The sequence below is a fragment of the Stenella coeruleoalba genome (assembly GCF_951394435.1).
Source record: "Stenella coeruleoalba genome assembly, chromosome: 13".
In the NCBI taxonomy this organism is placed as follows: domain Eukaryota; kingdom Metazoa; phylum Chordata; class Mammalia; order Artiodactyla; family Delphinidae; genus Stenella; species Stenella coeruleoalba.
The window spans coordinates 44,883,749-44,908,188 of record NC_137159.1 but is presented as its reverse complement, the minus strand read 5'-3'; the positions used below and the strand labels follow the sequence as shown (position 1 = coordinate 44,908,188).

Sequence of the window (24,440 nt, the reverse complement as noted above, 5' to 3'; positions counted from 1 at the left end):
TATCTATTAAATCTAGCTGGTCTATTTTGTCATTTAAAGCTTGTGTTTCCTTATTAATTTTCTTTCTGGATGATGTGTCCATCGGTGTAAGTGAGGTGTTAAAGTCCTGCACTATTATTGTGTCGGTTTCCTCTTTTATTGCTGTTAGCATTTACCTTATGTATCGAGGTGCTCCTGTGTAGGGTGCATATATATTTATAATCGTTATATCTTCTTCTTGGATTGATCCCTTGATCATTATGCAGTGTCCTTCCTTGTCTCTTGTAACATTCTTTATTTTAGTGTTTATTTTATCTTATATAAATATTGCTGTTCCAGCTTTCTTTTGATTTCCATTTGCATGGAATATCTTTTTCCATCCCCTCACTTTCAGTCTGTACGTGTCCCTAGGTCTGTCATGGGTCTCTTGTGGACAGCATTTATATGGGTCTTGTTCTTGTATCCATTCAGCAAGCCTGTGTCTTTTGGTTGGAGCATTTAATCCATTCACGTTTAAGGTTATTATCGATATGTATGTTCCTGTTACCATTTTCTTAATTGTTATGGGTTTGTTTTCATACATCCTTTTTTTCTCTTGTGTTTCCCACTTGGAGAAGTTCCTTTAGCATTTGTTGTAGAGCTGGTTTGGTGGTGCTGAGTTCTCTTAGCCTTTGCTTGTCTGTAAAGCTTTTGATTTCTCCATTGAATCTGAATGAGATCCTTGCCAGGTAGAGTCATCTTGGTTGTAGGTTCTTCCCTTTCATAACTTGAAATATATTGTGCTACTCCCTTCTGGCTTGTAGAGTTTCTGCTGAGAAATCAGCCGTTAACATTATGGGACTTCCCTTGTATGTTATTTGTTGTTTTTCCCTTGTTGCTTTTAATAAGTTTTCTTTGTCTTTAATTTTTGTCAGTTTGATTACTATGTGTCTTGGTGTGTTTCTCCTTGGGTTTATCCTGCATGGGACTCTCTGCGCTTCCTGGACTTGGGTGGCTATTTCTTTTCGCGTGTTAGGGAAGTTTTTGGCTGTAATCACTTCATAATCTCTTCAAATATTTTCTCGGGTCCTTTCTCTCTGTCTTCTCCTTCTGGGACCCCTATAATGCGAATGTTGTTACGTTTAATGTTTTCCCAGAGGCCTCTTAGGCTGTCTTCATTTCTTTTCTCTTTATTCTGTTCCGTGGCAGTGAATTCCACCATTCTGTCTTCCAGGTCACTTATCTGTTCTTTTGCCTCCTTTATTCTGCTATTGATTCCTTCTAATGTATTTTTCATTTCAGTTATTGTATTGTTCATCTCTGTTTGTTTGTTCTTTAATTCTTTTAGTTGTTTGTTCTTTAATTCTTCTAGGTCTTTGTTAAACATTTCTTGAATCTTCTCGACCTTTGCCTGCATTCTTTTTCCGAGGTCCTGGATCATCTTCACCATCATTATTCTGAATTCCTTTTCTGGAAGGTTGCCTATCTCCACTTCATTTAGTTGTTTTTCTGGGGTTTTATCTGGTTCCTTCATCTGGTACATAGTCCTCTGCCTTTGCATTTTGTCTTTCTTTCTGTGAACGTGGTTTTTGTTATACAGGCTGCAGGATTGTCGTTCTTCTTGCTTCTGCTCTCTGGCCTCGGGTGGATGAGGCTGTCTGAGAGGCTTGTGCAAGTTTCCTGATGGGAGGGAATGGTGGTGGGTAGAGCTAGGTGTTGCTCTGGTGGGCAGTACTCAGTAAAACTTTAATCCGCTTGTCTGCTGATGGGTGGGGTTGCATTCCCTCCCTCTTGGTTGTTTGACCTGAGGCGACCCAGCACTGGAGGCTACAGGCTCTTTGGTGGGGCTGGTGGTGGACTCTGGGAGGTCTCACACCAAGGAGCACTTCCCAGAACTTCTGCTGCCAGTGTCCCCATCCCCACGGTGAGCCACAGCCAATTCCCGCCTCCACAGGAGACCCTCTAACAACAGCAGGTAGGTCTTGCCCAGTCTCCTATGGGGTCACTGCTCCTTTCCCCTGGGCTCTGATGCTCACACTGCCTTGTGTGTGCCCGCCAAGAGTGAGGTCTCTGCTTCCCCCCGTCCTGTTGAAGCCCTGCAATCAAATCCCGCTAGCCTTCCAAGTCCGATTCTCTGGGAATTCCTCCTCCCGTTGCCAGACCCCCCAGGCCTGGAAGCCTGACGTGGGGCTCAGAACCTTCACTGCAGTGGGTGGATTTCTGTGGTATAAGTGTTCTCCAGTTTGTGAGTCACCCACCCAGCAGTTAAGGGATTTGATTTTATTGTGATTGCGCCCCTCCTACCATCTCATTGTGGCTTCTTCTTTGTCTTTGGATGAGGGGTATCTTTTTTGGTGAGTTCCAGTGTCTTCCCCTCGAGGATTGTTCAGCAGTTAGTTGTGATTCTGGTGCTCTCGCAAGAGGGAATGAGTGCATGTCCCTCTACTCCTCCATCTTGAACCAATCTCCCTTCATATCCTGTACATCTTTATGTGCAAGTATTTCTAGAAAGTATCTAAGGTGTGACTGGTAGGTGGAGAAAATGCATTTTAATAATTTTGATATTGCCCACTTACCCTCCCACCAGCTACATACTAGTGTGTCCATTTCTCTGTGTCTTCAGACAAAATAGTTTTCCAAATACAAGGAACAGAGTTTATTTTCACCTACTTTCACCTAGTCCTGGAAGTGGAACTTCTGCTGTCAGATGCCCCAACAGAACCTCTCTGGGCCTCCAGCCCTTCCCGCTCAGTTCCAAGATTATCTTTATAGAGGCTGTTGAGGAGGAACTGCCAAGGACTTTATGAAGCAATAAAATGTCCCAAAGAACAAATCAGCTATAGCAGTAGGCTTCCCAGGCCACGTCCAGGTAATAGGAGTAATACTTACCCTGTGACAGGGCCATTTCCCTACAGACGGGCAAAACTACAGCAGCCAGGGACTTCCCTGGCAGCCCAGTGGTTAAGACTTTGCCTTCCAATGCCGGGGGGTATGGGTTTGGTCCCTGGTCGGGGAGCTGAGATCCCACATGCCTCAGGGCCAAAAAACCAAAACATAAAACAGAAGCAGTATTGTAACAAATTCAATAAAGAGCTTAAAAATGGTCCACATCAAAAAAAAAAAAAAATCTTTAAAAAAAAAAAACAAAACAAACCCTGCAGCAGCCAAGTTCCGCACACCTGTTGAAAGCTCCCAGTTTTGTGGAGTGAGAGTTAATGCCTTGTTAGTGGGGATGGGGGCCTGCACGGGGGGGTTTGTGCTTTGGGACATTATAAAGGTTCTGTGGGAAGACACTTACGTTTAAATTAAGCGGCACTGTGCAGCAGGTTTAAGTTTCTAAATCAAACAGAACAGCAGAAAAACTGATCTCCCCATTTACGCCCCCTTTTTGCTTTTTCACTTGAAAAAATTAAATTAAGGTAGATGACCAGCTGTAAGCTAGGAAGATTCAGTGTGATACAGGGCACACCTTGTGCATTAGCTTCTGTAAAGGTATGCTTAAATCTTTGATGAGGGTTCCCATCAATGAGAAATAGGGACTGATTTAAAAACAAAAATAAAAAACTAGTATCAACCGTTAATTGTCCTGCCCTCCTTAGATTAGTGTGAGGGCTCCTTCGGGGCCACCCGCCTGTTGACTAGGTCATTACAGGGGTTGACTCTGAGGTCATTTCCTCCTCCAGTTTTTCTGTCCTCCTTTATTAAAACAAGGTACTGTACATTGTGTACTTACAGAATCTGCCCGCCAAAACTCTGTGCCGTTGGGCTTTGTAAGAAACCATTTATTCTATGTGTGGGGTTGAGGAAAGCCACAGAGGAAGTTAGCAGAATTGTTGCGTATTTGATGCTCTGAGTGATAACTTTCTCTTCATTTTGACACCTTAAAAATAACTAAACAGTAGTTGAGTATGGGTATCAATTATCTACTGCTGTGAATTTTCAAGGAATTGAAAATTGCTGGTGAACTTTTTAAAACTGAAATGCAGTTGATGTACAGTATTGTTAGTTTTGGGTGTACTACATAATGATTTGACATTTGGGTATATTATGAAATGATCACCGTAAGGTAAGAACTCTTAATGCTTTTAGGTGCTCTTTCCAATGCCTTCATACCATTTACTCAATAAATGGTTGCTCATTGGTTGATAGATTGATCCAAGATGAAGAAAAGGACAGTAGACCTGTGTGGCTGAATGTCAAATACTAGTGTGTAGACCATTTGCTCTTCTGTATGGAATCAATTTCCAGTGAAGCAGTTGGCTGAGTTACATACATAATCGAGGATTGGGTCCGAATTTATCATTCAGTAATTACTTCTTGGATGAAGGATATGCATCGTGAGAAGTGAAATTTTGGTTTGGTGCATTGTGATATCATTTAGAAAGTAGTGCTAAGCTCTAACATTATTTAGTTCAGTCCAGAGGGCAGCTCATCTTTATAACATTGTGCATTTTGTATTTTCATCTTGGCACAACTGCTAGTTATTTCTGAAATCCAAGTGGAGTTTGGACACCTTTCTCCCAAACACACATGAAAGCTTGGGCTCATTTAATTTTGGAGTTTGGCACTGAAACTGAGAGACAGTCTTACCTAATTTATTCTGCCATTTCAACCCTCATAGTTTTTGTGGTGCATCATGGTTATTGGCAAGAAGGGTTTAGGTGACTAATTTGTAATGCTCTCTAGGGCAGAAGCCAGTTTTAAAATTCTTTTGTTTCATTTGTTTTTAAATATAATTTCTTTTCTCATTAAGTGGAACCTTGTCATCATTATATAGATCCAAGTGATAACTGGGCATCACCGTGGCTTTCTTTGTTCCAAAATGCCAATCCTTTGTAGATTAAATTTACACACATAGCCTTATTTGGAGGACTTCCATGATATCTTAGATTTTCTTACATAGGTGCTTCCATAATCCATTCATTCAGAAATGATTATTTTAGTAAACACTATCCATGAAAAGCAGACAGCTTTAGGGTGACTTTTTTTTAGATCTTTGACTGCTCCTTCCTTCTTGTTTGTGTGTCTTTCTAGTTTAAAAAAAGAGTCCCTTGGATCTGAGCTTTTTGGACTCAGTGAATTACAGTTAATTTGGACAGCCTCATTATACAGGAGAGTCATCAGGAACTGTCCTGAGTGGCTGCAGTTGGTGCAGTCATCTTGTTGGCCGCCTCAGCCTCTTTGAAAACATTGAGTAGTAAGTGTCCTCTTGTATCTTGAGTGTCTGACAGTAATGTGACTCTAGTGTATGAAAGAGAGTTCTGTTTTCCTCCCTGCACTGTTGACCTTAAGAATTCTGGAAAACTGGAAAAGATAGAAGAATCATAAACAAGGGCCAGGGCACACACTCTTTGATTTTTAGTATACTGGTTTAGACCAACTACATACAGTCCACAGAACAGAATGCTCCCTTTTTTGTTCATTGCACGAAAAAAGAGGCATAGGAAACTTCTCTCTCACCTCACCACCTGCACTTAATCCCAAGACTCCTATAATAAAACCTATCTTTAAGCCCTTGAAAATGAAATACAGGATTTTGTCTTTACCAGTGAATTTGGTTGCCACATAATAGTCTGGTTTAGAATGTATTATTTACTGCTTTTTTAGTTGTTGCTTAGAAAAAGTAATACCACACAGACACACACCTTCATATGTTAACAAAGTACTTTCATAAAGTCTTACCTTTAGTGTGCCTATTATATTTGTTGCCCCTTAAAAAATTCTGTCCTAGTCTGTATTAATGTGAGCATTCTGCCGTATAAGTTTAATAATTAAGGATATGGTATCTGTTTAGGGCCAAGCCTTTTCCATCTTTTGAGGATATGACAAATTACCCTCAGTCTACCTTGACTTTAATAGTTTGCAGTTTTCCCTCCAGGGAGGACTGGGGAGGAGAGGTGGTGGCGAATAAAATGTCCTTCAGGGTAAGAATTGAGGACCTGAAGCTTGTGTACCTGGAGAGGCGGGTGGGGAATCTGGTCTCCGGCCTCCTGGCTCTCCCTCATCCTTTGAAAGGGAAGAGAAGGTGTGGCCTTGAGTTGCAGGAGCCTGTGGTGCTCATCATGCTTTGTCCCTCCTGACAGCTGGGGTGGCGCCGTTAATCCTGTTGTGTCGTGGTAACCAGATAAATACCCCTCAGCTGAGAGGGCCCTGAGCTGTCCCCCACACCACCCCCTGCCCCTACTGACCTGACATGTGGGCAACGTCCTAGTGAAATAACTTAAAAAAAAAAAGCGCCTGTGGCTATAGCACGTCACCCTGACCTCATGTCCTTGAAAATGGAAGCTAAGAAATAGGATGTGGGACCAATGACATTATGTTTTAAGCCAGGACTTGACAAACTTTTTCTGTAAAGGGCCCGATACTAACTGTGTTAGGCTCTGCGGGCCACGTGGGGCTCTCTATCTTATCTCCTCATGCTCCGCTGATGCCCCTCCCCGACCCTCAAAAGAAGGAAGAACCCTCTAGCCCCCAGCCTGTACAGAAACAGACTGTAACGCCCGAGTTTGCTGATGCCTGTTTTAAATTTCAGTCATGAAGAAACTGGGCTGAGATGGATGGCTGTGATTTCTGTGCTGTGTGGGGAGGTGGCACCCTGTATTCCGCAGGCACTGTGGGATGGGATGTGCGTAGGAGCCTCGGGATCCTTCAGGGTTCGGCTCCCGGGTGGGCCTTTGCTGGCTGTACGCCCTCAGGAGAATCCCTAGAACCTTTCTGGGCCTTGTCTAGTTAGAACTGACGGCCTCCACCAGTGCGTAGGAGCAGAGGAGGACTGACATCATCCTTCGTCCTCCTGATTCTCCTTGGCTGCGTTTTCAGGCTGGTTCCTGCTGGCCTGTGCCACAGCGGTGGAGAGTAGCAGGGCAGCGGGCTCATGGCATGGTTTCCTGTCTGTGAAGGCATTTTGAAGCATGCCACCCATTTTCAGGCAAATGGAGCTGGCAGTTTCTGAATATTTCTTTCTGAGGTCCTGACTCCGTGTTTCAAGGCACTTAGTCTCCCCTCCTGGTCTTGGCATTGTGCGCTACTTCCTTCAGCCTCGTTCTCATCGCAGAGGGCTCAGTGCTGTTGCTCTGCCGTGTGCTTTGGGAGCTGGCCCCCGTCGTTACCTACACCCCCTCCACGGCCTCGGCGTTGGTGGTTTGTGACCTTGAGGAGATAACCGTGGCAGGGGCGGCGGGGGCCCTGGAATGTGGCTTGCTTTCTCAGTTCATCACTGCAGGCTCTCCTCCAGAGCTTCCCCATGCAGTGCCTTGGTTTCCACACTGGCAAAGCAGGGGCTGTGCTGCTCAGAAGAAAGACCCTCTGGAAGCTGTGAGCCGGGCCTGCTCAGCTGACGTAAGCCGTGGGTGCCGGGTTACAGGGAGTTCATGGTTGTTTTATAGTCTGCACATCAGAGTGTTAAGTACTAGCAGAGAATTGCATACTTGCTGCACAGGCATTTAGAACAGATGTTTACATGTGTTTTGTCCATGAAGCTGGCTAAACTGTTAGGAAAAGTATTTCAACTCAAGTTCTATTTATATACAAATCAGCAAACATAAATTAAAGGCCCCCAGACTAATCCATCACAGGGCCTTCAGTCAAAAGATTAGTTTCCTTCCTTTTGCTGCCTCAGGATAACAGTTTGATTCTCTATTATCAGTACAGCCAGTTGCCTGTTTCCGGTTTCCTGTTCTGTGTGTTTTGCATGTTGCTCTTGGGAAATGATGTATTTATTTTTTCAAGCCAAGGCACATATGGGGACTCCACCCTACTGTATTCTTTTGTTTTGAATTAGAATTCTTTTTTTTTTTTAACAACTCAAGAATTGAGCTTTAATGGATAAATTGTTAAAATTAGAATAAATTAAGTCTTGTGACTATTGGCTTGTTTGGGTCATGTTAAAATAATGTTATAATTACACCCTTATATGTTTTGCAGCTTCACTCTTACTGTATGGGCCTGTGGTGGCAATTGCCCCCAAAACAAAATAAAAACAAACTAAATTTTGTGAAACTTTTCAGGTTAGCTTTGGACCCCGTTGAATCTGAAAGACAGTACCACAAAATTGCATTTTTATCATTTATCAGACCCTGAAGAGCAATTACAGTTCAGGTGTTAAAAGTTTTTAGTGACATACAGTGATAACGTTTAACTGCTTAGGGCCTGTCTCTGTGATTTGGAAAATGTCTTTCTTCGTTAGCAATGGGGGCCACCATCAGCAGCAAGACTTATTGAGAGCCTGTTTGTTGGGCACTGGAGGTTTGTTTATTCATTCAACAAACGTGTGTTGTGTTGTGCACCCGCCCCCCGCCCCACAGTCCCCAGGCACATGCTGAGGCCCTAAATGGATATAGAATTGGAGGCGGTTACAGGCTAGCTGAGGAGATAGGACACAGGATACATAATAAAAAGATTAGAGGGACAGAGACCTCATTCCACCAAGTGAAATCCTCTTGGAAGAACAACTCTTGGCCTGGGTCTTAAAAGAAGGGCGAAAGAAGAGCAAGTACAGTACGTTCCAGGTTAGGAGAATGGTGTAAGCAAAGGTGTGAAGAAGGAATGTGCAAGGTGAGAGTTGAGAACATGATGAATAAGAACATCTGTTGGGTTGGATTGGAACACAGAGGTGGGTGGGTGTCAGAGAAGATCCCAGACGAAGCAGGTGCCCTGGAGGAGGCTGCTGAGGAACCTTGAACACCAGGCTCAGATTTGGACCCTCTTGTAGATGGCTGGGGTCCTTTGAAGGTATTGGTTCAGTGGTATAACTTTGAAAAACCACTGTTTGGGGGAAGACGACTATGGCAGTGATGTTTAAGCAGAATAAGAATGGGAAAGGCACAAGACCGGGGATTTTAGTCACTGTTGGATGACGGGACCTGAAACCATCCTAATTGTAGTGAGTTTTTTCTTCCAAACACCCAAAAATACATTGTTGAAATCATTCTCTTGGCACCTAATCCTGTACTGCTTTGTAATATCTTTTGTTATTTATTTAACTTTCCATGTAGAAAGTTTCCCAGCTAGACTTCTAGTTCATTGAGTGCAGGATAGCTTGTCTTACACAGAGAGTTCTGCATGCAGCATATGCACTCTGTAAAATGTTGGAATATTGTTGATTTAAATCGCCACTTGTGGGGATGTGTTCATGGGACACTTGCTTTGTCATCTCCTTTTGATGTCTTTTCCGCTTCCATCCTTGTACCTCCTTTCCTTCTATGAACCCAACTCTGTACCTGATTTAGCTATGTGTTTATGTGGAGAAAAAAGTAAGGGATTGCCAGCCCTTACTTAAGATAGGCCATTTACCTTAGCACAATTGAGGAAGATCCTGATAGAAAACATTATTGGGTTTTGTCAGCAGGTTCAGACTGTTTGAAAAGTAGAAGAGAGATTTGCTCTCTTCCGCCAGGTATAAATTCCGTCTTTGAGGGAATAATAAATGGGGTCATTGGTCAGTTCCCGTTTCTGTATTTCCCTTATTTTCCATCCAGAGATGGTTACATGCCTTCAGGCCTTTCTTCATCCCTGGCCCCCGTCCCTTTCCATAGCTGGAGCTGTGGCATATGGTGAATGTGGTTATGTTTAGCATTCTGTACAGAGGGTGTTGCAGAAAGATACTGTACAATCATTTCCATAACACAATGCCCTTCTGTTCATCAGTGCTATTTCTATATCCTGTAGCTTAACTCATGCTAACACAATGTTCATTTTTCCAGTTACAGCCAATTCTCCAGAGTAAGGAAGTTTTGAAGTGTTCCAGCCTTTCAATATTGATCATAGTCATTCCCTAAAAAGAAAGGAAGTTGATTATGTGCTTCTAGAAGGGGAGGATGGAGAGGATATTCACAGCCCTTTGGTTGATACTGAGCAAGTACGGTTCTCTGTTCCGAATATCTCCTCCTCTTTCTGTAAGACGTCTTCTGAAAATTTCAAGTTATGTGTCACAAACAAAAGGCAGTGAGTCTAGATACTCAGAGGAAAGGATCCTAATCCTGCTTAACCTAAACAGTGGAAGAGACAGAACAACACCCAAAGACATCCAGCCAGCACTCCCAGTGTCACTGCTGGCTGGTGACACTGAGCAGCCCACCGCCTCACTAAGCCTTGGGCTCTGCTGGAGGTCACACTGGTGTCCCACCTCCCTGATGAGGTTGGTGTGCAGATCTAGTGAGCTTTGAGATAAAATTCTGTTTTCGGGAAAGAGCACCATAATAGAAAACCATTTATAATTCAGTCCTTCCAAGGAGAAGCCAACGCAGATGTTGTCACCCATTCAAGGTTGGGTTTCTTGTTTGCTTCCCAGTGGTCCTCGTTGACCAGGTGGTTGGCTAGTTCATGTCTGAGGCTGTGGAGCTAAGAAGACTTCATTGGCTGGGTCTTCACACTTGGAACCGCGCTGGTTCCTAGGTTCTTGGGGTTCCACGGACATTCTGGTAGAAATTGTGGTTCTGGCAAACTTATTTTTGAGAGCTGCTTTAAGAGCCCTTCCTGACTACCACCCCTGCACTGACACACAGACTGCCTCCCCAGGCTCCCTCCCGCAGAGGGCTGCTGGGTTCTTTTTGCCCTTTCCTCACGTGGTTCCCCACTTTTGTTGCCTCCGGACTGCTGCTGCTACGGCTGCTGCAAGTCCTGGCTTGTATCGGTGAGGTGTGCAGTAGGTAGGCTTGTATCGGTAGGCCCCCAAGAGGTGGCTGTGTCTTCAGGTACCATCTTGGATTCCACGCTGCCCACCACATTGTGACAGTCGTGCAAAGAGGGGTCGGTGAGGAGTGTTCACGCCTGAAGGCCTTTACGTGGAGGAGCGAGGAGACCTATTCTCTGTAGCTTCAAAGGTGGAGCAAGCTTCCTCGGCAGGCCCCAGAGCCAGATCTCGTCTCGATGGAGACAGCATCCCAACAATTGGAGCTACCCAGTGATGGAGTGGACCCTTTCACAAAATAAAGACTTGGGTTAGGATGGTGAGATTACGGGTGATTCTATATGTTGTCATTGAAACTTTTTTTTTTTTTTTTTTAATGTTGTGGTAGAGACATTATTGCATAGTGACTGAGAACCTGGGCTTTGGAGCCAGCCTGCCCTGGAGAGTTAACAGATCCTAACTAATGGAGCAGTTAGGAGTGTAAAGCACACAGATCAGTACCAGGGACGTAGCAAGTACGCTGTGTGTGCTATTATTATTTTAATAAGGAAGAACAAGTCGTTTTCTTTCCATACAACTATTAACCTCCTGCTGTGTACACACACAGTTCCCCCCCCTCCTTTTTTGGAATTTTAAAATAGCTGGTCCAGGTACAGTAGAAGGGAGGTTTTGCTTTTGAAAGAAAGTTGATTCCGATGACTTGTAAAGCCTTGTTCCACCCCGAGATGATATGATTCCATGATCCCTCGTAAGTGTCTTGAACAGTTTGAGTTGTTGAAAGGGCTGCTTTGCTGGGCAAAGGGAGAGGGAACCAAGGTATGAGAGTTACAACACGCCGGGCGCTTCGATGTCCTCGCATTGAATGCCAGAGCAAGCTTTAGGTGAGTCCCTCCACATAAGTACAGCTGAAGGGTGCGCACAGGGAGCAGCGGTGGGGTCCCTGTTCCTTGGAGGCACCGCTGCTGAGTTTGGGGCAGAGACGGGTGGGAACCTGCCACAGCATCAGACTCATCCAGGTGAATTCTCGGGAGGAGATGCGGGCGTGCTTTGGCTTGATTAACAGCACTACAAGGCCCCGAAAGGGAAAAGGAGGACAGAAATGGAACGGGGGACAGAAACGCCCGTGTCACACGGAGCCCACCCCTGCGGTTGTCCTTCCGCCTTGCAAGGAAGGAGCCAGCTCTTTGTGGAATCGAGTGGGCCTGAGGGCAGGGAGTTTCTGCTGCCGTCAGCCCACTAGCACACCATCCGGATCAAAAAGCCTTTGATGCAGGCATAGGGAGGAATGAATGTACAGTACCCCAACGCGGGTGTCCTGATGTCAACTCCAGGATGTCAGCCCAGAACGTCTCAACCAGGGTTTCCCAGCCCAGCGCAGGCACTGCTGACGTTTGGGGCTGGCTAACCCTTTGTTGGAGGGGCCGCCCTTTGCGCTGTCGGGTGTTTGGCAGCATCCCTGGCTCCTACCCACTATGTGCCAGTGGCACCTGCCCCCCACGTGTGACAGTCAATCAAAAATGTCTCCAGACATTGCCCAGTGTCCCCTGGGGAGCAGAATTGCCCCCAGTTGGGAACCACTGGTCTAAATAACCGGATCACGTGGAGCCTGTAAGGACTCCCAGAGCTGCTCATACTTGTAGAACTAGAAGTGGGCGCTCTTCCCTCAGCTGCTCCCACCACCTCCTCACATAGCTCGGGCACAGTGACAGCAGCTTGAAGTTGGGAACACGCCTCTGGACTGTCTTCCATTGTCTGCGTCAAGGGCCTCCAGCTCCTCGGGCAGGCGTCTGGCCTGGCCTCCCTGGGTTGGGAGTGCAGGGGTGATGTCACTGCGCCTTCCCAGGAAGGGTGGAACAAAGGACAGAGTCCCCAAGGACAGGCAGCCTCATCCTCAGCTGGCCCGCTGGGTAGGTTTTTTCCCTCCCTTTCCCTCCTTCCGGTTTCAGAAGTGTTTGTTGTCCACCAAGTGCTCCATTGTAAGAGGACACGTTGAGTTGGCTGGGCTTTGTGTCTCTCGACTGAGCCCATTTCCTGCCCCTTGTGTGTCGTAAGGGTGTTGATTCTGGTCCAGTCCCTGGATGGAATCTTCCATGCCTTTTCCAGTAAGCCCGAGGAACTTGAGCCCTCCGTGATTTTTCTAGCATGCTCACGCTACCTGGAGCCTGCTCCCGAGGCCGGGGGCAGAGTAGAGAGCTGGGGAGCAGGAGAGCAAGCTCTCATTCCTTGTTTAAGTTTAGTTTTGAACTTCTCTTCCTTCTCTTCTTTCCTCCCTTCTTCCAGGAGGTTCTGAGGACCCCAGCAGCCTTGGGGAGCCGTCCCCTCACAGATCCTCAGCGTGTCCTATTTCCACTCAGTTCCCTCTGCTCCGCCCGTAACCTCTTTGTTTGCTTGCGTCTTCATGGGGAGGAGGGTTGGAGTTAGCCTCCAGCTCTTCAGGACAGGGTGCTGTGGGAGCGCACTGTCTTTAGGAGGAGATCCTCGAATCTCCTCGTAAAGGAACCTGTTAATTCAGAACCTGAAAGAAGCCGGGGGTGTTTCTGTAATGTGAGATTCACCCGAAGCAGTGACAGTTGGCTGGGGACACATTTGGTACTTGTTTAAATAACTTAATCCAAGCAGGTTTTCATTTGGACCTTGTTCCCGTGATAGGCTGGGTGTGGTAGTGATTTGGAGCCCCAGACCCTTTAATAACAACCTAGGATACCCATCAAGGGCTTTATTAGAGACATTTCCAACTGGGTAGCACACAAAAGATATTATAATTTAGAAAAAAATTAGTTGACCCTAAATGCACCTGAACCTCGAGTTACTCGCCATCTGTGACTTGTCCCTAGGAGAAGCTTCATGTGTCTCTGTGTACTCTGCTCTGGACCTGCTCTTTCAAAACAGCCAACCTTCGGCCAAAAAATACAGCTTCTGTGTCGCTGTCATAAAGTTACCGTCCATCATGATGATTGTGTGATGAATAATGCATGGGATCTTTTCTCTGCGACCGATCACGATGTTATTGGTGCAGGTCGTTTTTCAGTCTGCACTGTGCCCCTCACTGCCTTTTTCCTTGTTCCCCTATTCTGCCCTTTCTGATCCCTTGCTTTCAGTTGGCCTTTGTTGCAAGGCAAGGCCCTCTTTCCCTCCGGCGGGCTGTTCCCTCAGGGGAAAGCTGGGCCAGGAGGAGCTGCTGGCTTCGAAGGTGGGCGGCTGTCTTGGCAGGTGGCCCGGTGGCCTCACCTGCCAGGTTGGCAGCGGTAAAGGCTCATCTCTTGTTGCCTCTGCCTCATTCCCTCTCTGTGGTGGGTGGAGGCCTCAGCAGAGCCTTCCAGGCAGATATTCCCAGGATACCCTGGCCAGCCTGGGAACCCAGTACACCCAGGCCACCAAGTTCGTGCCCCATCAGCAAGGGTGGCTTTTTAGTTGTCACTCAGTGGCTGAAATACACAAAAAGTTGTTGGAGTCTGCTCCCTTTTTTGTAGATTGGCTCATAAACATCTTGGTGGGTTTGGGCCTAACGCTGAAAGGAGGAAGTCTTGGGTCCTTTTTAGGACAGATTTATGCTGATGGAACTGGAAGTGGGGTGAGTATGTGACCAAAGGGTAGCTCAGTAGAGGACAGTCAGGGAGTGTGAGTCGGTGGGTCCAGGGCACATTCGGTGGATCCCTGTCGAAGACCTTCAACAGCCTGCATTTAGAACATTCTGCAGAGGCAAGGAGATGGGAAGCCTATTTGTATGAAATGTGAAGGGCCGGTTCTAGGCACATGTGTCTAGAGTTTTGTGCTTTGAATTGGACAGAACTTGATCCCTGAGGCTTGGAAAACTTAATACTGTTTCCTGGATGATTTAGACGTGCAACTACCCCACTTTGGACCATAAACCAGCAGTTGCCTTTTCAAGGAACGGTTGAAGTTTGGAGATGATAGTTGTCCACTCACTTTACGGAAGGGGATACTGAGCCCAGCGTCTCAGCACGTTTTTGACGAAACCTCAACCTCGGGCCCAGGCCCTGCTCTCCCGGTGCCTGGCCAGGCCTCCTTGTACTCTGCTATGCTGCCCACCATTTTCTCTGCTGTTCACTGAACATCCCACTCAGCAGATCAAGATCATGAGTGAATTTATCTCATCAGGTGTTGCCTGATCCTTTGTACCTGAGGGAAGCAATTTCTGGCTGTCTCCTGAGCTCTTCTGCCCCAGGTCCTTCTGTGTACTGTGTGCGTCCCCCACACTGGGGAGGAATAATAGCTGACACCCACGTTAGAAACTTTACCAGTCAAGTATTATACTATCGGGCAGGGCTGCAAAGGACCCCACCGTGACCTTCTCCGTCGTGTTGCCTCTTCAGCAGAGGTGGGAGGAAATGAGATGAGTGTGAGCAAAGGATGCTCTGCTGGTGGTTGTGCTTCAGGGGCTCCAGCGTTCAGGGGTTGTATGGTTCCTCTGTTCGCGAGTTGTTGACCGTGCTTTAGAGGAACTAAGGTTCATTACAGTTGACTTTTGCTCTTCTTCCTTTGGCCAGGGTCTCATGCCCCCGCTGGCACACGCCCACCACTGCCCAGGCTGTGGTTGGTGGTAAAGCGAGCTCTCCTCTGCTTGCAGATGAACGTGAAGCCGTGCAGAAGAAGACCTTCACCAAGTGGGTCAACTCCCACCTCGCCCGGGTGTCCTGCCGGATCACAGACCTGTACACTGACCTCCGGGATGGACGGATGCTCATCAAGCTGCTGGAGGTCCTCTCCGGAGAGAGACTGGTAAGAGGGGATGTGAAGTGTGGGGCGCTGTGGGCGGGAAAATGTTTTTTTGAAAAGTCACGTGTGGACCTGTCTCCTGTTGATTTCTGTGGTTAATGGTTGATATTTTTGAGGAGGAGACTCTTGATAAGTGAGATGAGTACACTGGGGGAAGCTCCAGGGTGACATTCTGAGTCTGGGTGGTTTTCCTGAGCTGTAATGAAGAGGCTTCATTCTGGTTATTTGCAAGGTCACTGCCTTTGGTCGGAAAGATCTTGGCTGAACAGGGCACGGTGCTGGGAATTTAAGGGCTGGCCTTGGGTGCTGGCTCCAGGGTGTACCTGTATCCCTTGAGATCACGGAGTAATTTTAAATTTGTGTCTTACTGATCCTCTGGAAAATCTGAGCTGCTGTTTTAAGGTGGCAGGAACTGACTTCAGTGGTCCCTGGTGTATTTTTGGTTTCTTCCGTGCACACTTTTTGTTTTGAGGGTGGAGGGAGGGGCTGGTGCTGTGTCTCCTTGGAGACTTGGAGCTTTGATGAATTCCTCCAAGCCTTTTTGGGCAGGGGAGTTGTCAGCCTCCACTGAAACCGTTCTTCCCATTCTGTTTCCCAGAGCTGCCGTGGCTGTCTCTGATGTGGCTTTTGTCTGTGGACCTTAAACTGAGGAATCTTAAACCAGTCATTGTAACTGACCCAACAGGTTTTGTCTCGCCTTGGTGTGGAAATGGGTGCTGTCATCTGCCGGAGCACAGGCAGTTCCATAGGTGCTGGTGGGGGCCCAGCCAAAGGCAGGCTGACGCCCAGGGATCGAGCCCACATCTGCAGTGACATCACCGGGAAAACATGATGCTGGTGGTTGGCAGGGCTGCCAGAAAGCCTTACTTTTAACTCGAGCTCCACCCTGTAACTTCACAACCGCGGTGGGTCTGCATGCAGACCAACCCACACACCTCCGACCACAGGCAAGGGGCTGCAGTTGTACCCTGTCCTGTCATTAGCCCACAGACAGAATGGCCCCTTTGAACCCGGGTAAGAACAGTCAGGTTTCCCTTTCCCTGCCCCTCCGTTCAAGAACAGCCTCCTCTAAGAGACAGTGAAGCCCCGTCTCATCCTCAGTGCCTTTTGTCCACATGCTCTTTGTTCCCTGAGCGTGCACGTTTTGTTGCCTCGTCTTCTTGAGAGGCTGTGGGTCAAGCTAGACACACTGGATAAACAAAGGAGGCTTCTGCCTCCACGACTGTGATGCCTCCCTGAAGGCGGTTTGTAAGGTGGAAGTGGGAGCAGTGGGTCCACATGGGGAGGGCCGGTCATTTTGGTTTGTTTTTTGACGTGAGTCTAGGCCAGAATTATTGTGATATTCATCTTTAAATACAATTTTGGTAACCAGACTTTCTCAACCGCCCCACATTTTTTTCCCTTTTAATGTTTAACCTAGTATGATTGTCTATTGGTTTTTTTTTTGAATGATGTTTTGAAAGTAGCTAAAAAAAAAAAAATCATTAAAGGTCACCTGAAACTAGAAATTAGTTTGAACATTAATTTTTGTCCCAACAGGGTCCCGTCTTCAGGGCTGTGGGGAGTAAATTGTTCACCCTGGAAGGTCCCTAATTCTTTCATACCAAGGAGATTGTGTCCTTGATAATGTCCACATAACAAACGGGATCAGACCCTTTGCCCTTTATTCTGGAAAGGGCAGCAAAAGCATTAGGGAGAAAAAAAGCAACCAGCAAAGCATAATTCTTGGTTGTTTGCAGATACCTCCCACTCCTCTGTTTATTTGCTGCCAGTGGTCTGTATATTTATATATATATATATATATATATATATATTTTTTTTTTTTTTTTTTTTTTTTGCAGTGACCCAGAGGCCTGGGAGAGTAGAGATGGAGAAACATGAGAGGGCTGCCATCTCCATCCTCTCAGGCAGTCAGTGGCAGAAGCTGTGTTTAGCCATGACTTACCACTTTGTAAAACCCCAAGAGCCTTGACTTCTTTTATTATCCTTTCCTCACAGCCAACTTGTGACTATACTTTGGGCAGTCTGATTAATCTTTCTTACTCCAAAAGTAAGGATACCATAGATAGAGTGAGCTACAGCTCATGTTCATTTGTCCTGGAGATTTTCGGCCTCTTTGGCCCCGTGGTTTATTTGGTTCATGGAGCCTTCTGGAAGGGACACAGACCACACTCTGCTGTTGGCTGCAGAGGCTGCCAGGGACTCAACGTTAAGAGACCCTCCCTGCAGGAGAGGACATCCATCCATGAGGGCTTGCCCCAAAGGATTCTTGCATCTTCAGATTCTAAAACAAATGAGGTTGCTAGAGCTTCCAGGCCTGGGTAAATTAATGTCCACAGCTAAATGGTTGTGTCATCAGATAACGTTCAGTCAGCGCTGGGCTTTCTGCACCAGTGATCCAAAGCCCTGGGTCACATAAACACTTGCACTCCATCTGGAGCCATGTCTCCATCGGCATTTCAGCGCCAGCATTTACCACCAGCTTGACAGTAGGTAGTAGATAAATGTTTGAGGGACTGCAGTATCTAAATTTATTTTATTAATAGATTCTTGGAGGCAGCTCATCCCTCTTTACAGAGGGGGAAATTTGTCTTATTTTTACTGAGTGAAATTCAAAGAAATACATTAGCTTAATGATCCAGAGCATTCCACCCTAACCCCGCCCTGCATTTCGGCTTAATAAAATTTGAGTTAGATTTGAGCAGGTTTTGGGTAGGCATTTTGGGTTATCAAGGCACTTGATTCCAATGTACTGGGGAACATGAGAGAGCAGGAATCCTCACGTCTGGTCCTGACTTGGGCGGGATCTGTGTCCGGAAGTTGTCGCTCTCTTTGCCGCAAGGTATGTCAGATCCTGGAGCAGTGAGGAAACTCTTTGGCTGAGCCCGGAAGCTGCTGCTAATCGGGATTGGGTTGATGACAGAGAAAACCTTTCCTTTCCAATGTGTTACTCTGAAATTACCATGTACTATAAGTTCATAAATGTCTTGCTTTAAAGTTCCATAAAGAATATAGACCGGGGCTTCCCTGGTGGCGCAGTGGTTGAGAGTCCGCCTGCCGATGCGGGGGACATGGGTTCGTGCCCCGGTCCGGGAAGATCCCACATGCCGCGGAGCGGCTGGGCCCGTGAGCCATGGCCGCTGAACCTGCGCGTCCGAGCCTGTGCTCCACAACGGGAGAGGCCACAACAGTGAGAGGCCCGCGTACCGCAAAAAAAAAAAAAAAGAAGAAGAAAAAAGAATATAGACTACCCTTTACAGCATCAACTGACCAGGTAAAAGCGGTCACTGTGCTGGTCCCTTTGTCCTAGGCCCCAGGGCCAGATGAGAAACGGGACTTGAGGGGTAAAGTCCTGCACAACCCACTGACATTTGGAGGGAGTGGGGCCTCTGGACTTCGGGGGTGAAGTGGAGCCCACGGCTCCTCATCCAGGTTCGAAGTTGGCCAGTGCCTGCCCCCTTCCCTCTGTGGGCCTCAGCATGAAGGATGGGTCTGAATAAGACAGTTTCCTGCCTTGCTCCTGCCAGACCGAGCCCTCGCCTCTGACCGAGAGGACAAGGTTTTCTGAACACTTCTACCCTCCCCCCAGCCCCTGCCATTTCCAATAGCAGGTATCACTAATTTGGGGTTGCTTGATGTTTTCCTGATATTCTGTCTTCTTATTCTGTTAATCAATCTCAAAGAAGACAGTGCAACAAAAAGAGGATTTTTTTTTTTTTTTTTTTTTTTTTTTTTTTACCACCGTTAATTCCAAAACAGGCTGAGCTAGGTGGAGACGATAGATTTACCATGAGATTTGCTAAGCCTTAAGTAAATCCTATGTTGAACTACCCTGAGTGCGTTTTACCTAGAGCCTTTGTTAGGAGAACATGCTGGCATGTATTGTTGTAGAAACGGGGTTTTATGAACTGGCCACAGAACCTTCCTGTTGTTTGTAATGTCTCTTGTGTGGGAGAATTTGCTTTTGTTCTAAACAACCAGACACAGAAGAATGCCCCTGTTAAATTCAGGTCTAGTTGCACAAATACTAAAAGTGAATTAATAGTAACAGGTAATAGTAATACCATGTGATAAAGTACTGAATGAATGGCTCCAAAGCCCTAGAGTTCAGAAGGGGAAACGGGCCTTCTGGATGGGGTGTCAAGGAGGGGCCGCGTGTCAGCCGTGAGGAAGAGTGAAGAGAGCGCTTGGGGGTGGGTGGCAGGAGGAACAGGCGTAGGGAAAGCATCCTGGCTGAATTGGAGTTTGTTTTTGGAAGGAGTGATGATGGTCAGTCACTTTTAGTGTTTTCTGTCACACGCATAATGTGTTTAGTTCTCACAGTCTAATCACGGGGACAACTTACACTTTATAGGAGAAACAGGCAGTGAGTGACCAGGGCCTCGCCCAAGGCCAGTATCACTACTGAGGAATATAACTTGGACTGCAGCCTACTCTCCTGTCTGTTGGTCCCCTCCTTTCTCATTGAGCCCTGCTAAAGGAGAAGATTCTCCTTGGGGGTGGGTCCCAAACAGGAAGGAGACGGGCAGGAATTAATGGAACAAAGTATGTTGTTTCCTGTTTAATTTTAATTGGGCAAGAATCGTTTATACTATTCTTAAAGCTCAAAGTGTGATATGTAGGGAGGTGTTTGGGGACATAATGTGAAATGAGTTTGGCTGTTGTATCAGAGGAGATTTTGGAGTTCCTATCCCCAAATCCCTATCCCATCCTACCCTCTGTATTAAGTAGAGGCGTGTGTGTGTGTGTGTGTGTGTGTGTGTGTGTGTGTGTGTGTGTAGCAAACACTGATTTTTTATTAAAAGACAAAAATATAAGCAAGTATCCATTGCTCTGATATACTGAGACCAGTAGTGTCTTTTCTCTATTTCTTCTTCACCTAAACGAGAGATCAGGAGGCACTTTAGAATTCACCTGGCATGCTAGTGAGTCTTTCACCCTGCAACACATAGGTTGTATTTCATAGCTGGAAGGGACTTGAGTGGCCACTAAGTTAGATCCCTTTATTTCATAGGTCCTGTAGGCCATCAAGGCCATCCAGCTGGCATATGGCAGTCGGCCTCTCCCAGTTCCCAGGATTGGTGTTCTGTCTACCCTGCAACCCTTGGAGAGCTGTTGCTCCAGGTGGCTTCAGGGTGGCTTTGGATACCCATGAAGAAAATCAGAAGGAGTGGGGCTTACCAGGGTAGAAGAGTGGCCCAGCTCCCCAGGGTCCCCCCAAAATACCCTGCCAGGAATCCTCCCTTATGTCTTCCTCTTCTATTCAAGGAGGCTAAAAATGGCTCCAGGAAACATTTGCTTTTTCTTTTCCATCTCTAGACTCTGGCAAAAAGCCTGCCATCATGAGTACTCCACAGTTCTGCAAATCCTGATGCCCCACAGCGTGTAATCGATCCAGACTCCAGGCTGAGTGACAGTTGCGGCAGAGCCGTGGGGGGGTGGGGGTGGGGCAGCATCCAGCTCCCTCCTTCCTTTCTAAGGGCCTTGGGCCCACTTGGCGAATTTGCCCAGGACCACACTGCTTCTCAGGGGCAGGGCTTGGACTAGCTGCTCTAATAAGCAATCAGGATTATATTGTCAGTTTCTGGAGGTTGGTTAGTTAGCCCTGTAATTCCCACTCTTCCTTTGGAGTTGGAAAGAAGATGGGTCTGGAGTAAGGCCCAGATGGGTTAGAGCTGTGGTTGATAAAAGATTTGGGACTAGAAGGGACCTTGGGAAGGGGAAACAGGAAAAGCACCCGCAAAACACAGGCCCACAGGCCCTGGTGCGGAAGAGCAGGGACACTTGTTAGATTGATTTGAAGGAGGATCCATAAAAATTGGCATTTCCTCAGAGGAGCCCACGCCTGCAGAGCCCCCCTTGCTTGAGTTGCACACGAGTCTGGTATTGATCTTTGCCTCCTAAGTGGCATCTCAAACTGCCCCATCAGAAAGGACCCAGAGGACAGAAATGCGCATGTTACCGTGGGAACGGACCTGTGTCGTACTAGGAACTTGACAGTAATTCGTGGAGATGAGACAGGGAAGGTTCCTTTTCTTGGCAGAGCGAGCCACTCTTGGGGCGTGGCTTGTGTTTATCCCTGAGCGACGCACCCCTCCCCCAGGTGCACTGTGTTCCGTTCTCTCCATTGTTATCTCTTCTTCCTCTGGAGAAGATGGAAGTTGAGTAAAATAAAAATAGCTCTTTTAAAAAAAAGGGAAAACTGTCTGCCAGATGGGAACCCAGCCTCGTAATTTCCTTTCACGTAGACGTGTGTGTACTGCCCTCGGTTCCCGGTGTAGCAGGAAGAGGACGCGCTCTGGAATCCCGGCTCACCGCACACCAGCCAGCCGTGCGCCATCACCTCACCCCTCTAAACCGGCATGTTCTCATCTGCAAAATGACAAGAATAGTAATAATAATTGCTGTGCAGTATTAGTGTGAGGACTAAATGTAAACCACCTAACAGGTTAACATAGTGGCACAGGAAATGGCAGCTAAGAATTTTTAGATCTTGGGAGTTTTGCCATTTAGATGACCCAGTGTGTTTCAGTGTATATAGTTCTGTGCAGTCATTAACCCTTCTAAAATAAATTCCCTGTAGTGATTGCCCCCTAAACTTGCCGAGGTACCGTGCCTTAAAACACTTCGGAAGCCCTCTCTGAAGCAGATACAACATGAGTTCCAGGAGTTGGTATTCTTGAGTTTTAGTCTTGATTCTTACTCCCCCTCCTTGTGCTGCCCGTACATCATCTAATCACGCCACGTCTGGTTTATTCTTTTGGCTTAAAAAGGGGTTAATATGCCACCGAAGATGAGTGAGCTTCAATTGAGATGAAATGTGGGAAAGTGTTTGAAAAACAGAGAGAGGAGAGGTATAGTGAGGCAGTGAAGCAACTTTCACTGCTCAACATTTAGCCTAGTTTGAATTACTAGCTGCGCAGCATAACAGTAATGTTTAAAATATCTCTGTAAATCATGCTTTCCAGCCTTGTTTCCTAGTAAGCTCTGAGTCATAGAGGTCTTACTGTGTATAGAGGCCTTAAGTGTTGAGGTTTGGGTGTTTTCACATCCTTTCCGCTCTCTCGTCCTATCTCCCCTCTCTCCAGGCACCAGCCAGTCATAAATTTTCTCTACCACCTTTTCCTTTTATTTCTGTCCAGAGTTTAATTTGGGGTGTCAGGATTAGAAGAGTAATATCATTACCATTATTTGGGGGCACATTCCCTTCTGGTATTAAATTTGCCTTTCAGCTGACGTATACCAACTTCTCTGCCTCTCAGTGGGAGAGTTCTATCTAGACCCTGAACATTTCCTGTTGTCTAACAGAGAGGTGTGTTATTTCTAAACAGTTTTTTTTTTGTTGTTTTTTTTTTTTTTTTTGCGGTACGCGGGCCTCTCACTGTTGTGGCCTCTCCCATTGCAGAGCACAGGCTCCGGACGCGCAGGCTCAGTGACCACAGCTCACGGGCCCAGCCGCTCCGCGGCATGTGGGCTCCTCCCGGACCGGGGCACGAACCCGTGTCCTCTGCATCGGCAGGCGGACTCTCAACCACTGCGCCACCAGGGAAGCCCTATTTCTAAACAGTTTGAAGCCCAAGTGGTATGGAGAGGGGGAGCCCCCTCTTTTAAGTAGAATCGTTGGGAGGAAAATCCTTGAGGCACCCCTGTTGGTAGACACACTTTGTGGGTTTGAGAACACCATAATCATTAGTTCACCATTTCATTTATGTAGCGGCCCTTTGAGATAATTATTCATATTATCCCCATGTTATGGATAAACAGACATTTGAGAAGTAAGGCACTGATTTGCTAGAAAGTGGGGAAATTGTAACTTAAATGTGGGCATTTTAACATTAACATCATCTTCTACACTGAATTGCCCAACAAAAGTATATGCAGAGATCCAGTTTGTTCACGTTTTATGTTTTAAAAGATATAAAGGCCAGGAGCAGTAGGAAAATTAAAAATAAAAAAACTTTAGGGGGAGAAGAGCAGAGTATCATCCCCCCAAATCTTGGTTTGATTTTTGGGAGAATTGCAAAAAAAACCCAAGTGGGGTGAGGGGGTCTCCTGAAAGTTTGCCATTTCCTCTGACTTTTGGAAATTGGTGAGGTTTGTTTTTTAACCATTTGAGAAGTCTGATCATTTACCCAGAGATGTTTCTTTGCCGTTTTTATTTTAGTTCCTTCCTTTGTGTTCCCGTGCACTAGTGTTTCTGATGGCTGGTGCTGGAGGGGACTTACGTTGTGTCCAGGTCTGGGGTGAACCATCCTCAGATCCCACCTGGCATGGCCAGTCAGCATCAGCACGGCGCCCCTGCCACGTGGCGTTGGGCTTTTCGAGCCTGCAGGATAGCGTTTGGACCCCTCTCACAGCCCTCCCCCTCCCACACCCTTGCACCCCATACTCAGGTGGAAATGAACACACAGTCGGCTGGGATTTTGTAACGAGAGAACAGAGGCTTGAGCGGTGTCTCACGTGCGTTTGAAGTTGAGTTTTTCAAGATAAAGTCTACGAGGACCAACTGTAGAGTTATGCCTGCTGCAACCTGGGAAGGTCCTGGCAGCCCCCAGCCTATTCCTTGTTCTCCTGTTGCTCAGGCCCTTCTGTCAGATGACAGAACTAAACAATTTAGTAAAGAGTTTGATGTCCTTTATTCAAGGGGACACAGTCCGTGGACAGAGGCGTGCAGTGCCTCACAAGTGGTGGAGCATGCTTCCCTAGGGATTTGGGGCGAGAGGTTAGAAAAGGGGCAGCGCGGGAACAGGGCGTGACTGGCTAGGAGGTTGGAGGTTTCCTTGGGAGGCGAGCGGGTCCTGTTTTCTGGGGCGCGGTGAGCTGGAGGACTGTCATGGGTGTGTGTTGGGGCTCCTTGACAGCTGTTTCCCTCAAGGGCAGTCTGACTTAGGTTTGTGACGTGGGCCGAGCCCCTGGGGTGGCCTCTCTTTTGTGGGTCCTGGTACTCAAATTAACTTTACCAATTCTAATTCCATCCACACTGTTCCTCTCACACTCAGTTAGGACAAAACCCTTTCTGGCCTCGCAGATACCTGCTGCCATTAGGAGAACGCTTCCATCCCTGTTGCTCTGCAGTCCTGGGCGTATGGTGCCTGACACACGCTGTTTGGTCACGGGC

The 24,440-nt window shown here is 46.9% G+C and overlaps 1 protein-coding gene across 5 annotated transcripts in view; it reads left to right on the top strand.

The window, feature by feature from the left end:
- SPTBN1 (spectrin beta, non-erythrocytic 1) overlaps positions 1 to 24,440 on the top strand; it is a 196,064-nt gene that overhangs the window by 111,814 nt on the left and 59,810 nt on the right. For all 5 annotated transcript variants that reach the window (XM_079940620.1, XM_079940622.1, XM_079940621.1 and 2 more), the window contains one exon: positions 15,174 to 15,325. In XM_079940620.1, the coding sequence (XP_079796746.1) occupies positions 15,174 to 15,325 (152 nt within the window). The remainder of the gene's footprint in view (positions 1 to 15,173; positions 15,326 to 24,440) is intronic.